Source organism: Chiloscyllium plagiosum, unplaced genomic scaffold, assembly GCF_037043375.1.
Source record: "Chiloscyllium plagiosum isolate Xiang-an unplaced genomic scaffold, Cpla_swu_hap1 HiC_scaffold_17, whole genome shotgun sequence".
NCBI lineage: Eukaryota > Metazoa > Chordata > Chondrichthyes > Orectolobiformes > Hemiscylliidae > Chiloscyllium > Chiloscyllium plagiosum.
The window spans coordinates 36996611-37013732 of record NW_028270155.1 but is presented as its reverse complement, the minus strand read 5'-3'; the positions used below and the strand labels follow the sequence as shown (position 1 = coordinate 37013732).

General features: G+C 41.8%; 1 protein-coding gene across 2 annotated transcripts in view; it reads right to left on the bottom strand.

Moving 5' to 3' along the window:
* The window catches only part of cep89 (centrosomal protein 89), a 117555-nt gene that overhangs the window by 56481 nt on the left and 43952 nt on the right, over window positions 1-17122 (bottom strand). For both annotated transcript variants that reach the window (XM_043706832.2, XM_087995842.1), the window contains 4 exons: window positions 12230-12448; window positions 11834-11973; window positions 6485-6535; window positions 5944-6027 (listed from right to left, as the gene is read on the bottom strand). In XM_043706832.2, the coding sequence (XP_043562767.2) occupies window positions 5944-6027; window positions 6485-6535; window positions 11834-11973; window positions 12230-12448 (494 nt within the window). The remainder of the gene's footprint in view (window positions 1-5943; window positions 6028-6484; window positions 6536-11833; window positions 11974-12229; window positions 12449-17122) is intronic.

Genomic DNA, 17122 nt, shown 5'->3' with positions numbered 1-17122 from the left:
GAGAAGACAAGCACCAACAAACATAGAAACCCCAAAATCTTCTACAGGTAGATAAGCAGTAAAAAGGTAGCGAATAAAAATAGTAGGGCCAGTTAGGGACTAAAAAGGAGATTCACATACAGAGGCAATAAACATTGTTGAGTTGTTAAATAAAAAATATTTTGCATCAGTCTTTACCAAGAAAGTAGATACCATCCAATTCATGGTGACAGAATGCGAAGCTCTGTCAGTAGAAGTGCTCAGAATTGATGAGGAAAAATGTATTGGGTACATTATTGACACTTAATGTTCACAAGGCACCAGAAGATGATGATATGTACAAAAGGATATCGAAGAAAGTGAATGAAAATTGCAGGAGTGGAGAGGGTGAGATACTAAACTAGCATTTTGCATCAGTGTTTACTTTGGAAAAGGATGTGGAAGATATAGCAACATTTTGAAAAATGTCCATATTACAGAGGAACAGGTTCTGGATGTCTTAAAACACACAAAAGGTGGATAAGTCCCTGGCACCTGATCAGACTCTAGGTACTGTGGAAACTCTGTGGGAAGGGAGGGAAGAGATGCTGGGCCCTTTCCCAAGGTATTTGTATCATCAATAGCCACAGGTGAGGTGCTGGAAGACTGGAGGTTGACTAACATTATGCCACTATTTAAGAAAGGTAGTAAGGAAAACACAGACAATGAGCCTAACATCGGCGGTGGGCAAGTTGCTGGAGAGAATTCTGAGGGATAGAATTTACACGTATTTGGAAAGGCAAGAACTGATTAGGGAAAGACGACATGGCTTTGTGAATGGGAAATCGTATCTCACTAACTGAGTTGAGTTTTTTTGAAGTAACAGAGAGGATTGACGAGGGTAGAGTGGTGGATGTGATCTATATGGACGTCCGTAAGGCGTTGAACAAGGTTCCTCATGGTAGACTGGTTAGTAAGGTTAGATCACATGAAATAGAAGGATACAGAGCTGGCTCAAAGGTAGAAGACAGAGGGCAGTGGTGGAGGGTTGTTTTTCAGACTGGAGTCCTGTGACCAGCAGTGTGCCAGAAGGATCAGTGCTAGGTCCACTGCCTTTTGTCACTTATATAAATGATTTGGAGAGTGAATATAGGAGGTATGATTAGGAAGTTTGCAGATAACACCAAAATTGGTTGTATAATGGACAGCAAAGGCTACCTCAGAGTACAACAGGAACTTAATCAGATGGGCCAAAGAGTGGCTGATGGAGTTTAATTTAGATAAATGTAAGGTGCTGCATTTTGGAAAGGCAAATCAGGACAGGATTTATGAACTTACTGGTAAGGTCCTGGGAAGTGTTACTGAACAAAGAGACCTTGGAGTGCAGGTTCATAGTTCCTCAAAAATTGAGTCACAAGTAGTTGGGATAGTGAAGGCGGCATTTGGTATGCTTACTTTTATTGATCAATGCATTGAGTATAGGAGTTGGGAGGTCATGTTGCAGCTGTACAGGACATTCATTTGGCCACTTTTTAAGTATTGGATGCAATTATTGTCCGCCTCCTCTAAGAAGGATGTTGAGAAACTTAAAAGGGTTCAGAAAAGATTTACGCGGAAGTTGCTACGTTTGGAGGGTTTGAGCTAAAGGAAGAGGCTGAATAGGCTGGGGCTATTTTCCCTGGAGCGTCACAGGTTGAAGGGTGACCTTATAGAGGTTTATAAATCATGAGGGGCATGGATAGGATAAATAAGCAAGGTCTTTTCCCTGGATAGGGTAGTCCAAAACTAAGGGGAACAGGTTTAAGATGAGAAGGGAAAAATATGAAAGGGACCTAAGGGGCAATTATTTCATGTAGAGGGTGGTGCTATACGGAACGAGCTGCCAGGCCCGTATGACTAAAGGGCTGAATGGATCTATAATAGGAAGGGTTTAGAGGGATACAGGCCAAATGGGACTAGGTTTATATAGGATATCTGGTCAGCATGGACAAGTTGCATTGAAGCGTCTGTTTCCATGCTGTATATCTCCATAACTCCACTGACAAATAATCATCTAGTCTTTCTTTAACTCATGATCACTGGAAGATTGGAGAAATTACACACTAATTCAAAAAAAGTTGCAAGGATAAGCCTAGTAATTAGAGGCTGGTCACATGAACTTCAGTGGTAGGGAAACTTTTAGAAACAAGCATTCAGCTAATTAGTTGTCACATGGAAATGGATGGGTCAATTAGGAAGAGCCAGCATGGATTTCTAAAGTGTAGGTCATATTTGATTAATTAGCTGGACTTTTTTTTTTGAAGAGGTAGCAGAATAAGCTGATGAGAGTAATGTTGTTAACATGGTGTACATGGGCTTTCAAAAAAGGCATTCAATACAATGCCACATTATACATTTCCAAGAAAGGCTAGATTTCATGGAATAAAAGGAATAGAAACAACATGGATACAAAATTGGCTGAGTTACAGGGAATTGAGAATAGTGGTCAACAGATATTTTTCAGGTGAAAGGTCTGTAGTTGTTTCCCAGGGACCCTTACTTTTCCTGATACAATAATTATTTATATCTTGGTGCACTGGGACAATTTCAAACTTGCAGATGATACTAAACTTGGAAGGACAGTGCAGAACTCCAAAAGGACACAGACAAGTTGATGGAGTGGGCAGATAGTTGGCAAATGAAGTTGATGCAGAGAATTGAGAGGTCATACATTTTAATCAGAAGAACAAGGACAATCAATGTAAAATAAAGGCTACAATACTTAAGGACCTAGATGTATATTTGCACAGATCGTTGAAGGTTGTTGAACAGTTGCAGAAGATATTTAATGAAGCATACAGTATAACTGGGTTTATTAATAGGACAGAATACAGGTACATGATGTTATGCTGAGTTTATACTAGGCACTTGTTAGGTCCCAACTGAAGTATCGTTTACAATTCAGAGTGCCATACTACAGGAAGGATGTGAACACACTGGAGAGACAGTGCCAATAAGATTTGCAAAAATAGTCCCAGGAATGACTAAATTTAGTTATGAGTTTACAGTGTTTTCCTTGGAAAGGAGGAGGATAAGAGAAAATCTGAGTGATGGTGTAAGGAAAGTGCTTTTTCACACATTGGGTGGTTCACATTCATGAGGGAATGCACTGCTTAGGCATGGTGGAGGCAGAGTCAATTGAGGCATTCAAGAGGGCACTAGATGATTATTTGAACAGAAACTATGTGCAACAGTATGAGGAAAAGGCAGGGAAATCCCAGTCTAACCCATAATGCTCATTGGAGAACAGTGCAGACACGATGGGCCAATGGCCTTCTTTGGCAATGTAACAATTCTATAACTCTGAATGTGCAAAGATCAGTTGCAGGAATTAGGAATAACTAAAGACAAATAAGTATCTGCATTGCTTCTAAAATCAATATGCTTTCCTGAATTGCAAAATATCAAGTAGAGAAAGAATATGACCAGTGTCAAATATTTGGCAATGTTAATACTTGATTTATATCTGCATACATAAACAGATTTATATTTATACAGAGCCCTTAGCATGGTAAGGTCTGTAAATGTGGAAAAAAACATCAAGTAACACTAAGTAAAATCAAGGACGATGACTGAATAAAGTAGGCAGAGATTTATTTATGGATTAGACAGAGGACTGAAGTGTAGATAAAAGAACTTCCTGAGAGACATGAGGAGTTGTCAATGCTCTGGAGATAACTGAAAAATGGATCACTAGTGAGTCAAATCATGAGCAGCACTGGGGCGATTAGATTAGATTAGATTACTTACAGTGTGGAAACAGGCCCTTCGGCCCAACAGGTCCACACCGACCCGCCGAAGCGCAACCCACCCATACCCCTACCTTTACCCCTTTAACCTAACACTACGGGCAATTTAGCATGGCCAATTCACCTGACCCGCACATCTTTGGACTGTGGGAGGAAACCGGAGCACCCGGAGGAAACCCACGCAGACACGGGGAGAATGTGCAACTCCACACAGTCAGTCGCCTGAGTCGGGAATTGAACCCGGGTCTACAGGCGCTGTGAGGCAGCAGTGCTAACCACTGGGCCACTGGGAAAAAGCATTACAAAGATGACCATGTGAAGTGAATGAAGAAGCCATTGCAGAAGGTGTATTGGTTACCAAGAACAGATTAAGGTGGAACCAGTTGAGTGTGATATCACAGACGTAAATCAAAGTAGAGAAGCTGGAAAAAGATGGAGCGGTGTGATCACTGTCTCAAAATTCAGAGCATAGGAGACAATAGATTCAATTTCCTTTGTCTATTAAGCTGGGTGATGGGGTGAGATGACAGCAAAGTTGCAAAATTGTGCACAGGACCTGAACGCAATGCATTATCATTTCAGAGATCTTTCCAGAAACTTTTCAATGCGACAAAGAGTAGCTACCTAGCATCAGTGAGTAGCAAACTAAACATACTATTAAGTCAGGAAGCATCTGTGGAGAGAATTCAGACATAATCTTTTGAATCCAGCAAAAATAAAGAAGGTTCTGAAGAGACACTGGACCCAAAACGTTAACGTTGATTTTTCGCCACACCTGCCGAGTTTTTCCAGCAATTTGTTTTTGTTTCTGATTTCCAGCATCTGGAATTAGTTTGGTTTCTTTTATATTTGATAAGTCAGTTGAGGGAATGTCAATGGTGCTACCAGGACCTTCCCGCATACAGCACATTTTTAGCTGAGGCATAAAATTTAAAAACAGTGTGTATATGCTCAACTGTAGACATAACTAGTTAGACAACTTCAAACCCACACACAGTTCTGGTCACCAAATTACAGAAAAGTTCTTTGCACTGGAGAGGGGAGAAAGGAGGTTCACTAGGGTGTTGGAAGAACTATAAAATTTTATCAACTTTAAAAGATTGAATAGACTGGGGTGGTTTATCTTGGAACAGAGGAGGCTAAGGGAGTGATTAAATTCAGGTGTATAAAATGATGAGGCATTTAGATAGGGACAATCTATGTATCTAAACAAAGTGGTCAAAATCCACCGGGTATAGATTTAAAGTGCAGTCCTTGTAGAAACATTAGAGGGAAGATGAGGAAATCTTTTTCACGTGGAGACAGAGGAGAGGACTTGGAAACACTATTTGAAAGAATGTACAGATTTATTGCAGGAACCTGGCATAGATGGGTAATCCATGTCAACCAGCACAGAGACTATGATCAACGGGCCAAATGCCCACCCTCTGTCTTTATCGATTTCCTAGGATTCACCATGACTCCATAAGGCTATAACCTAGTAGGCCTTGGGATCATCAATCCTTCTACTCATTAAACCCACCTTACTCCCATTTGGATGCAAACTGCAACAGCCACAAAATTGACAACTGTGGTTATGCATGACTCTTAAGCCATCATAATGGTAAAAAGGTGCACCGCCTTTGAGGTACCTTCCTGGTTTCTTGCCTGTCGCAACAGCCCCATCTGTCCAACTGGGGCTGGTGCTTAGACATTTCTGTGATCCTCCTGTTGGGCCTCTTACTTTCATAGCTCACCGACCATTCTTAATTAAACATGACTCTTAGAGACAGCTTCCTAACTGGTCACCTGCTAGAACGATTGTGATTAACATAACACCAGCAATGGAATGGAGGCTGACGGTGGGATTGTGACCCCAACCTGGAAAATTTGGTTAAATGTGTCACTGTATCTGTCAAAATATAGATTTAGAACTAGCATAAGTAACAAGATCCTGTGGTACAGTAAAGGAATAGAATCTGTTGTACTTGTTGATTTTGATGATCACAGTGTTTTCCTGAACTTGTCTGTAGGCAAGGCAGTAAAAAATGGACAGGAATCTACATATCAGAGTAGGAGGAAGAGCATTCTTACATCGCTTAATAGGAATATTTGTTCATGTCGCTTGAATAACAAATGAGACTCATCAGAAACATGCATAAGATTTTAAAAGGACAGGATGAAACCTTTAGGGGGTATTCCAGAATCACCAGTGTACCTCATGGGCTTGCATTGCAGCATCCTTTTCCCGTAATCGGTCCTCATAGGCCAAAAGAAGGGGTGACAACATTTTCATGTCCACCTGAGACAAATAGTATTTAATGTTACTATAAATTTAAGGAGGGATTAGTATGTTGAGGAGACAACAAGAATGAGGGTGACAAGGTAATTATTACCAAAAAACTGGACACAAAATACACACTGAATAATATCCAGCAGGTAAAAAGCAAGTCAAATTTCAAGTTTGCTAAGGAATTTCCAATACATACTTGGCTGTGATGTTTAGAAGAATATTTTAAAATGGAGATATTATTTAGAGTCAATGGTTTCGTACTGCCTATGTTTTATGTCATGTTTTTCCAAGTCTCTAGTCCTAAAATAATCAATCAATCATTCTCATACCAATTCTAATATGTTGCAATTTTGTTTTGCTCTAAAACTTGGCTAAAGCTAAAAGAACTATTGTAAAATGATCATTTATAAATTGGTTATGATAAACTGAACTTCTTAAAATCTTAAAAATTTTACAAAATACTTACAAGCCAGGGGGATGGTGGTCCTGATGTTGGAAGACCAGTATTACAGGATATCTGAAATAAATGCAGGAGCTAGTTAGATGCAAAATATTTATTTATAGACCAGCCCATCATCCATGTGTTTGAGAGGATATACATAAAGAAGAGCAGGTGAAAGCTGGAAGAGGGTGGGGGATGCTGTTGAAGGAAGTGGGGACAAATACTGGAATAGACAGAATCCAAAGCTAGAGAGGCAAGAGGCAAAAGTTGGAGAAGTTAGGTGCAAATGTTGAAGGAAGGAACACGAGGCAAAATCTGAAGAAGGGACAAAGACAAAAGGTGATGCAAACGCTGGAGGGCAGAAGCCAAAGGCAAAAATTGGAGAAAGGGGTGGAGTGAGGCAAAAGCTGGAGGGGGCAGAAAGAAAAGCTGGGGGTCAGAGATGAAAGTTGGAGGTAAAGGGAGCTTGAAATTGCAGAAAGAGCAACAGGCAAAAGTTGAAGTAATATTGGGGTAAAAGGTAGATGGAAGTTGTGGGCTGGAGAGAAAGAAGTTTGGGATGTAACTGGGAGTTAAAAGCTGGAGGAGCAGCAAAAATGGGAGAAAGGAGGAGGCATTCGGAGTCCCTTAGTCCAGATAGGGAGTCCATGAGCAGTTAATCAGACTCCACCTTGCCGGAAATTATCTTCATTTCATTGCTGCTTCACAATTCCCCACCTCACCAATGCTTTGAATATTATAATGTTCTCTTGATCATAAACCTAATAAATAATACCACGCAAAAGAACTGTGCCATTTACACTTATATCCAACAATATTTCCAATAATACATACAGCATGGAACGCGCAGCCCTCCACTCCCTCCGTTGCAACCCCAACCTCACTATCAAACCAGCAGACAAGGGAGGCGCGGTAGTAGTTTGGCGCACCGACCTCTACACCGCTGAGGCCAAACGCCAGCTCGCAGATACCTCCTCCTACTGCCCCCTTGACCATGACCCCACCCCCCACCACCAAACCATTATCTCCCAGACCGTCCATAACCTCATCACCTCGGGGGATCTCCCATCCACCGCCTCCAACCTCATAGTCCCACAACCCCGCACCTCCCGCTTCTACCTCCTGCCCAAAATCCACAAACCTGACTGCCCCGGCCGACCCATTGTCTCCGCCTGCTCCTGCCCCACCGAACTCAACTCCGCCTACCTTGACACCGTCCTGTCCCCCTTAGTCCAAGAACTCCCCACCTATGTTCGGGACACCACCCACGCCCTCCACCTGCTCCATGATTTTCGCTTCCCCGGTCCCCAACGCCTTATTTTCACCATGGACATCCAGTCCCTGTACACCTCCATCCCCCATCACGAAGGACTCAAAGCCCTCCGCTTCTTCCTTTCCCGCCATACCGACCAGTACCCTTCCACTGACACCCTCCTTCGACTGACTGAACTGGTCCTCACCCTGAACAACTTCTCTTTCCAATTCTCCCACTTCCTCCAAACGAAAGGAGTAGCCATGGGCACCCGCATGGGCCCCAGCTATGCCTGCCTCTTCGTAGGATATGTGGAACAATCCATCTTCCGCAACTACACTGGCCCCACCCCCCACCTTTTCCTCCGCTACATCGATGACTGTATCGGCGCCGCCTCGTGCTCCCACGAGGAGGTGGAACAGTTCATCCACTTCACCAGGCGACCGAATCAACACGGACATCTACTACAAACCGACCGACTCCCACAGCTACCTGGACTACACCTCCTCCCATCCTGCCCCCTGCAAAAACGCCATCCCATTCTCCCAATTCCTTCGACTCCGCCGCATCTGCTCCCAGGAGGACCAGTTCCAAAAACGCACATCCCAGATGGCCTCCTTCTTCAAGGACCGCAATTTCCCCCCAGACGTGATCGACGATGCCCTCCACCGCATCTCTTCCACTTCCCGATCCTCCGCCCTTGAACCCCGCACCTCCAACCGCCACCAGGACAGAACCCCACTGGTCCTCACCTACCACCCCACTAACCTCCATGTACAGCGCATCATCCGCCGTCATTTCCGCCACCTCCAAACGGACCCCACCACCAAGGATATATTTCCTTCCCCTCCCCTATCAGCATTCCCTCCGTGACTCCCTCGTCAGATCCACACCCCCCACCAACCCAACCTCCACTCCCGGCACCTTCCCCTGCAACCGCAGGAGGTGCAAGACTTGCGCCCACACCTCCCCTCTCACCTCCCTCCAAGGCCCCAAAGGAAACTTCCATATCCGCCACAGATTCACCTGTACCTCCACACATCATCTATTGCATCCTCTGTACCCAATGTGGCCTCCTCTATATTGGGGAGACAGGCTGCCTACTTGCGGAGCGTTTCAGAGAACACCTCTGGGACACCCGGACCAACCAACCCAACCACCCTGTAGCTCAACATTTCAATTCCCCCTCCCACTCCACCAAGGATATGCAGGTCTTTGGACTCCTCCATCGTCAGACCACAGCGAAACGACGGTTGGAGGAAGAACGCCTCATCTTCCGGCTAGGAACCCTCCAACCACAAGGGATGAACTCGGATTTCACCAGTTTCCTCATTTCCCCTCCCCCCAGCCTGTCTCAGTCAAATCCATCAAATTCAGCACCGCCTCCCTAACCTGAAAGACTGAAGCGACTGGGCTTGTATACCCTTGAGTTTCGAAGATTGAGAGGGGATCTGATTGAGACGTATAAGATTATGAAAGGATTGGACACTCTGGCAGTAGGAAACATATTTCCACTGATGGGTGAGCGCCGAACCAGAGGACACAGCTTAAAAATACGGGGTAGACCACTTAGGACAGAGCTCAGGAGAAACTTCTTCACCCAGAGAGTGGTGGCTGTGTGGAATGCTCTGCCACAGGGGGCAGTGGAGGCCCACTCTCTGGATTCATTTAAGAAGGAGTTGGATAGAGCTCTCAAAGATAGTGGAATCAAGGGTTATGGAGATAAGGCAGGAACAGGACACTGATTAGGAATGATCAGCCATGATTATATTGAATGGCGGTGCAGGCTCGAAGGGCTGAATGGCCTACTCCTGCACCTATTGTCTATTGTCTATTGTCTAACTCTCTCAGGCTTTCAGCTTGATTGGTAGTCTTGCTTCGTCACAGAAACACTTTTTTGATTTATTCCCACCATTGCTGCAGTCTGAACACTTTCCCCTTGAGAAGTGCAGCTTACCTATAAAATGTGCAGCTAGTTCTAAGCTCTACAAGTCACCACTCAGTGCTCTGCTGAACTTGGAGCTAGTTAGCAACATATTTAGTGTTGGGCTACATGTTACAATGATTGAGGTTAGTAGCTAGAATGAAGCTTGTATGCTTCCTGTATCACCTTAAAAGGGTCACAACCTTTCCAACTAAAAACCAGCAACATCAAATTTGCAGCTCCAATGGGCATAGCACTTTGCCAATGATCCATCAATGGAAGTTTGCAAACACAAGAAGCAATTTTAAATCTCCTCTCATCCCAGGTTACCTGACACACCTAGGAGAAATTCTAAGGGCCTTCAGTCAGAGAGAAAATGGAAACTGAGGCTCTGTTTTGAAATTGTTAATGACGATATTAAATGCTGTCCCTAGCAGAGAGAAAGAGTGCAGTTTGTGGAACTTGTTTGTAACAGGATAGCATCCCATTGATTAGAGAGGGAGCAAAATGCACAGTTTAAGTAGCAAAAACATTAAACAAGTTAGGCCTAAACCTATTAGAGTTTAGAAGAATGAGGGTGACCTTAATGAATAATCTAAGAACTTGAGGGAACTGGATAATGTTGAAAAGTATGGCGCTGGAAAAGCACAGCAGGTCAGGCATCATCCGAGGTGCAGGAGAGTTGACGTTTTGGGCTTAAGCCCTTCATCAGGAACTGGATAGCATGCAGACCAGGAGGATATTTCTTCTTGAAGGGGAGACTAACACTAGGGATCATAGCTAAAGAAGACAACATCCATTTTGAGACAGAGACAAGGGTTTTTTTTTCCTCTTAGGAGTGTTGTTAGGTATGTCAAATTCTCTTCGGCCACGGTGGAATTTGAATCCAGGTCCCCAGAACATTATCTGATTTTCTGGATAACTGGGCTAACAACAATATCAACGCACCATCACTTCTAACAGGTTGTACCTGCACATTAGAATAAACAGTAATATGCTAATCCAAAATAGCAGCAACTACTAAATTCCACATCTCAAAGCAATTTTTATTATGTATTGATTCTATCATTTACAAAAGCTTACTCATCAAAATCTGTAGAGAGGAAGCAGCAGTTTGAAGTGAGAGGTGGGGATGATGATGATGAGGGTGGGGGCCGGTGGTGACGGAAAGGTAGAACCTAATGGAATTTTGTCTGTACATGCATCCTGGTGTCGAAAGCTGTGACACATAGTTGAAGACCAAGACCAATTTGGTTCTCTCATTAGAGTTCTGATTGATCTGAGTTAAACTGTAGATGCAAACCTAGACTGAAGACAGATGTCAAAATATACATTGGGATAATGACAAAGTGGCAAGGAAATCAGTTCAGATTATATTTCAACAGCCTTAATTCATACACTCACAATGTCTCTAGGAAGTGATGACAAGGATCACTTATTTGTTGTATGAAATTAAATGCAGGATAAACTATATTAATAAAGCTTTGTAAAAAAAGATTTCATGATTCTTAATTCTGCTGCTTACTTCGGATGTGCAAGTTTCATGCAGTTAACTTTTTTTGGTCAGGGAACACAGCATAAACCAGACTGTGTAGAGCTAAACATTAAAATGGTTGCATATTCATAACAAAGCATTGCATTTGCTGTCAGGCATACATGTAAGTTTTGGGTAAAGTGTGGGCAACAGCATGAATTCAAATTTACGAGTAAATTTAAGCGGTGGCGTTGTGGGGAGAGGTACTGTCTTATAAGTTACTGAGTTCAATGCTGACGAGTCAACTTTAAAAGAAAGAATCTTAGTGATGAATGGAATTGCTGGTTGGAAACTTGCCTTGGGTTGAAACATTCTTTTCTCCATTACGGCGGGGGAGTTCAAGGCTAGAGGGCATATTTTTAAGGTGGGAGGAGAAAGATTTTAATAAAGACATGAGGGGCAATTTTTTTTTTTTTACATAGTGGGTGGAATGAACTTCAGAGGAAGTGGTGGATGCAGGTACAGTTAAAATGCTTAAAAGACATCTAGATAAGTACATGAAAAATAAATGTTTGGAGGGATATGGGCCAGGTGCAGATAGGTGGGACGAGTTTAGTTTGGGATTTTTGTTGGCAAATACTCGTTGGACCGAAAGATCTGTTTCCATTTTCTATGACTCTCTACTTAAAAAGAAAAAGATTCCACTTTTAGTATGTTTTTTACCTCACTATGTACAGGTCTGTATTTGGTTTGATAGCAGCTAAGTTCTACATTTAAGCGATGGATGGTCATCTTCAAGGCATCATTTTCATCCACTAGTTCCTGAGCATGCTGCTGAAGTAAAAGCAGTTCTGCTTTTTCATCTAGGAAGAGTAAATAGAAAGTTAGAAAATACTTTTGATATTTGATCAAATTCACAAACAAATGGTTTCAAAAACTTTCCTAAGGATGAAAGTAGATTTCTATTATCCTCAAGAAAAGATATGAATCAGCAACTGAAGAATTAAAGTGTAATGCACTTCATAAATACATGTTTCCAATAAACAGTTGATTCTTGAAGTTAGATTTTTAATCATTTAGCAGCTACTACATTATTAAAAGCAGGATGATATTTCCAACCTTCCCTTGCTTGGCTATTGTCAACTTCTTGTCGTTTATGATTTTCTTTTTGCAGTTGCTCCACTTTAAGCTTCATCCCCTCCAGCTGTTGCATCAAACTGTGAGCTTGATGGGCAATGACCTGATTTTCAGAAGCCAATGTCTGATTTCTTTCTTTTAGTTCTTCTAACTGCTCTTTTCGGATCTCTATCAGCTCTTGGTTAGCTTCAACTGTTAAATCTGTGGTATCACAAAAACCACACTAATTTAATATACCAAAACAAAGAGAATCAATATCCTAGTAATGCAAACCAATGGTAAATTTCAACTCCTTTTAAATTGAGCACCTGAAATTTTAGGTAAAGCTAATTCATGTTCCTATTTTACATAGCTTTAATGAAGTTACTTCTCTTCTACTGCAAATTTGTATTACCAAATTGTGCCAATGTGTATTCAAATAATTTTTAGATTGAAGTTAATGCTATATGCATTGCAAATTAGCAATGGAAGTCACAAGGAAGAATTCATACAGAGTATTCAAGACAGCTTTCTGGAACAATAAGTGTGCATCCAACTAGGGATCTGGTTATTTTGGATTTAGCAATGTATAATGATGCAAGTTTAATAAATGATCTTCGAGTGAGTGATCACCATAACATCTAGTATTCAGTTGAGAACGAGAAACTTGGGATGGAAACAACTGTGTTAAAATTAAATAAACTTAATCATATTGGGTTGAAGGCAGAGTTGCCTGGAATGGACTGGGAAAGGAGTCTCCAAAATGTGAGAAACAATTGCAGACATTAAAAAGAATATAGTTAACTCACAGCAAATATATATCCCTGTGAGGCAGAAAGATTCTATGAAGGGGATAACTTCCCTGGTTAACCGTGGTTGGTTTAAGAGTAACATCAAATTGAAAGAATACAACGTGGCAAAGGTTAAAAGCAACCCAGAAGATTGGGAAAATTTAAAAAGCCAACAAAAGATGAGCAAAAAGAATTTAAGAGAGAGAGAAGATAAATTATGAGAACAAAATAATAAGTATTATGAAAACAAACAGTAAAAGCTTCTTTAAAATGTACAGAAAGGCAAAGAGAAGCTAAAATAAACACAGGTCCCTGAGAGAATGAGGCTGTCGAAATAATAACGGAGAACCAAGAATGGCAGAGGAGTTGAATAAATACATTGCATCAGTCTTCAAGGGAGAAGACATGAATAGCATTCCAGAAATACTAAATAATCAAGGGGCCAAAGTTGGGGTGGAAATACATACATACAATGCCCATCCTTGGACCTAATGGGCTGCACCATCGGATTTCAAAGGACATTGCCACAGCGATCGTGGATGCACTGGTAGTAATCTTCCAAGTATTTTTAGATTCTGGAAAAATCCCAGTGGATTAGAAAACTACCAATGCAACACTCTTTTCCCCAAAGGTAGACAAAAATATACAGATAACACTTGGAGGGTTGGCTTAACTTCTGTCATTGGGAAGATGCTCAAGTCTATTATAAAGGATGTAATAGCAGAGCATTTAGGAGTACATAATGCAATCAAGCTGATTCACCATGACTTCATAAAAGGGAAATTGTATCTAAAAAATTTATCACAGTTCATTGAGGAGGTACATGCAGGTTAGATAAAGTGAAACCAACAGACGTAATACATTTGGATTTTCAAAAGACATTTGAAAGAATATCACTCATTCAAATACTTAAGACGGTCATATTTAGCATGGATGGAGAATTCATTAACAGAAGACAGAGTTGGATAAAGGGGCACTTTCAAGATGCAAACTTATAACTAGTGCTGTGACCACAATTACTTACAACTAATATATATACACACAATAACTATTGCTATGTTTGTGGTTGACACAAAAATAGGTGGAAAGGCAAGTAATGTGGACATAAAGAGTCTACAAAGTGTTATAGATAGGTTAAGTGAGTGGGCAGGTGGGATGTAATGTGGGAAAATGAGCAATTTTGTATTTTGGGTAGGCAGATTAATAGAGTTGAATATTACTTAAATAGGAAGGACTGCAAAAAGCTGCACAGAGGGATTTGGGAATCCTTGTAGAGAGATCATAGAAAGATGTAGGAGCAACAGGGTGGTCGTGATAAGAGATTTTAATTTTCCCAACATTGACTGGTATTCACTTGGTATTAAAGGTCTGGATGGACCAGAATTTTTAAGGAGCATCCTGAAGAGTTTGAGAGCAGTATGTAAGTATTCCAACTTGGGAAGGAGCCATACTGGACCTGGTGTTAGGAAATGAGCCCAGTGGGGGATTACTTTGGGAATAGTGATCACAATTCCATAAGTTTTAGAATACTCACGGACAAAGGTGAGAGTGGTCCTAAAGGAAGAGTGCTAAACTGGGGGAAGGCCAACTATAGCAAAGTTCGACAGGCGCTGGGAGCAGCCCACATTTGATATGTAGGAGAATTTTAAAAAGAGACTTATTAGCGTTCAGGAGAGATATATTCCTGTGAAAATGAGGGATAGAAATGGCAAGATTAGGAAACCATGGATGACAGATGAAATTGTGAGACTAGCTAAGAGGAAAATTACATCAGATCTAGGCGACTGAAGACAGATGAAGTTTTGGAAGAATATCAAGAATGTAGGACCAATCTGAAATGAAGAATTAAGAGGGCTAAAAGGGGTCATGAGATATCTTTAGCAAACAGGGTTAAGGAAAACCCCAAAGCTGTTTATTCATAAATAAGGAGCAAGAGCGTAACTAGTGAAAGGGTTGGCCCATTCAAGGACAAAGGAGGAAAGATATACGTGGAGTCAGAGAAAATGGGTGAGATTCTTAATGAGTACTTTGCATCGGTATTCACTGAAGAGAGGGACATGCCGGATGTTGAGGTTAGGGATAGATCTTTGATTTCTCACGGTCAAGTTGGCATAAGAAGGGAGGAAGTGCTGTCTATTCTAAAAGGTATTAAGGTGGACAAGTCCCCAGGTCTGGATGGGATCTGAAGGAAGTGATAGAGGAAACAGCTAGAGCTTTAACAGATATCTTTGCAGCAACCTTGAACAGGGGGGAGGTCCCAGAAGACTGGAGAATTGCTAATATTATCACCTTGTTTAAGAAGGGTAGCAGGGATAATCCAGATAATCATAGGTTGGTGACCCTGCCGTCAGTGGTAGGGATGCTACTGGAGAAGATACTAAGGGATAGGGTATATACCCATTTGGAAGAAATGAACTTATCAGTGATAGGCAGCATTGTTTTGTATAGGCAAGGTATATCTTACAAATCTAATAGAATTCTTCGAAGAAGTGACAAAGTTGATTGATGAGGGAAGGGATGTAGATGTCATATAAATGGACTTTAGTAAGGCGTTTGATAAGATTCCCCATGGTAGGCTGATGAAGAAGGTGAAACCGCATGGGGTCCAGGGTGTTCGAGCTAGATGGATAGAGACAGAAAGTAGTAGTGGAAGCAGCTTCTCAAAATTGAGACCCACAGAGTTGCTGGGACCATTGTTGTTTGTGATATACATAAATAATTTGGAGGAAAGTGTAGGGAGCCTCATTAGCAAGTTTGCAGATGACACAAAGATTGGTGGAGTAGCAGACAGTGAAGGGGACTGTCAGAATATAGATAGATTGGAGAGTTGGGCAGAGAATGGCAGATGGAGTTCAATCCAGACAAATGAGAGGTCATCCATTTTGGAAGATGCAATGCAAGAGCAAATTATACAGTAAATGGAAAAGTTCTGGGGAAAATTGATGTACAGAGAGACCTGGGTGTTCTGGTCCATTGTTCCCTGAAGGTGGCAATGCAGGTCAGTAAAGTGGTCAAGAGGCATATGACATGCTTTCCTTCATCAGACAGAATATTGAGTACAAGACTTGGCAGGTCATGTTAGAGTTGTTTAAGACTTTGGTTCAGCCACATTTGGAATACTGCATACAGTTCTGGTCGCCACATTATCAAAAGGATGTGGATGCTTTGGAGAGGGTGTAGAGGAGGTTCACCAGGATGTTGCCTCGTACAGAGGGCGCTAGCTATGAAGAGAGATGGAGTAGATTAGGATTATTTTCATTGGAAAGAAGGGGGTTGATGGGGACCTGATTGAAGCCTACAAAATCATGAGAGGTGTAGACAGGGTGGATAGCAAGAAACTTTTTCCCAGATTGGAGGACTCAATTACTAGGGGTGACAAGTTCAAAGTGAGAGGGGGAAAAAATTTAGGGGAGATAGATGTGGAACATTCTTCACGAAGAGGGTGATGGGTGCCTGGAATGTGTTGCTAGCGGAGTTGGTAGGGACGGGAACGATAGCGGTCATTTAAAGTTTATCCAGATAGATACATGAATGGGCAGGGAGCGAAAGGACTCAGATCCTTTGAAAATAAGTCATGATTTGGAGATGCCAGTGTTGGACTGGGGTGTACAAAGTTAAAAATCACAACACCAGGTTATAGTCCAACAAGTTTAATTGGAAGCACTAGCTTTCGGAGCGTCGCTCCTTCATCACAACCACGTGGAAAGCTATTGCTTCCAATTAAACCTATTGGACTATAACCTGGTGTTGTGTGATTTTTAACTTAGAAAATAAGTGGCAGATTTAGATAAAGGATATGGATCGGCACAGGCTTGGAGGGCTGAAGGGCTCTTCCTGTGCTGTAATGTTCTTTGTTTTTTTTGTGCATAAATGACAAAAATCTAGCATCTAAGTTAAGCAGGTAATGGAATATAACGTGTTGAGAATGTAGAGAGAGGAGGAGAATTTCTTCAAGGTAGGCATCTTTGGAAGAGGCTTCACTGTTAAGTTGAAATCAACAAGGAGATAGTGAGAACTGCAGCTGCTGGAGATCAGAGTTGAGAGTGTGTTTCCGGAAAAGCACAGCAGATCTGGCACATCCAAAGAGCAGGAAAATTGTCATTTC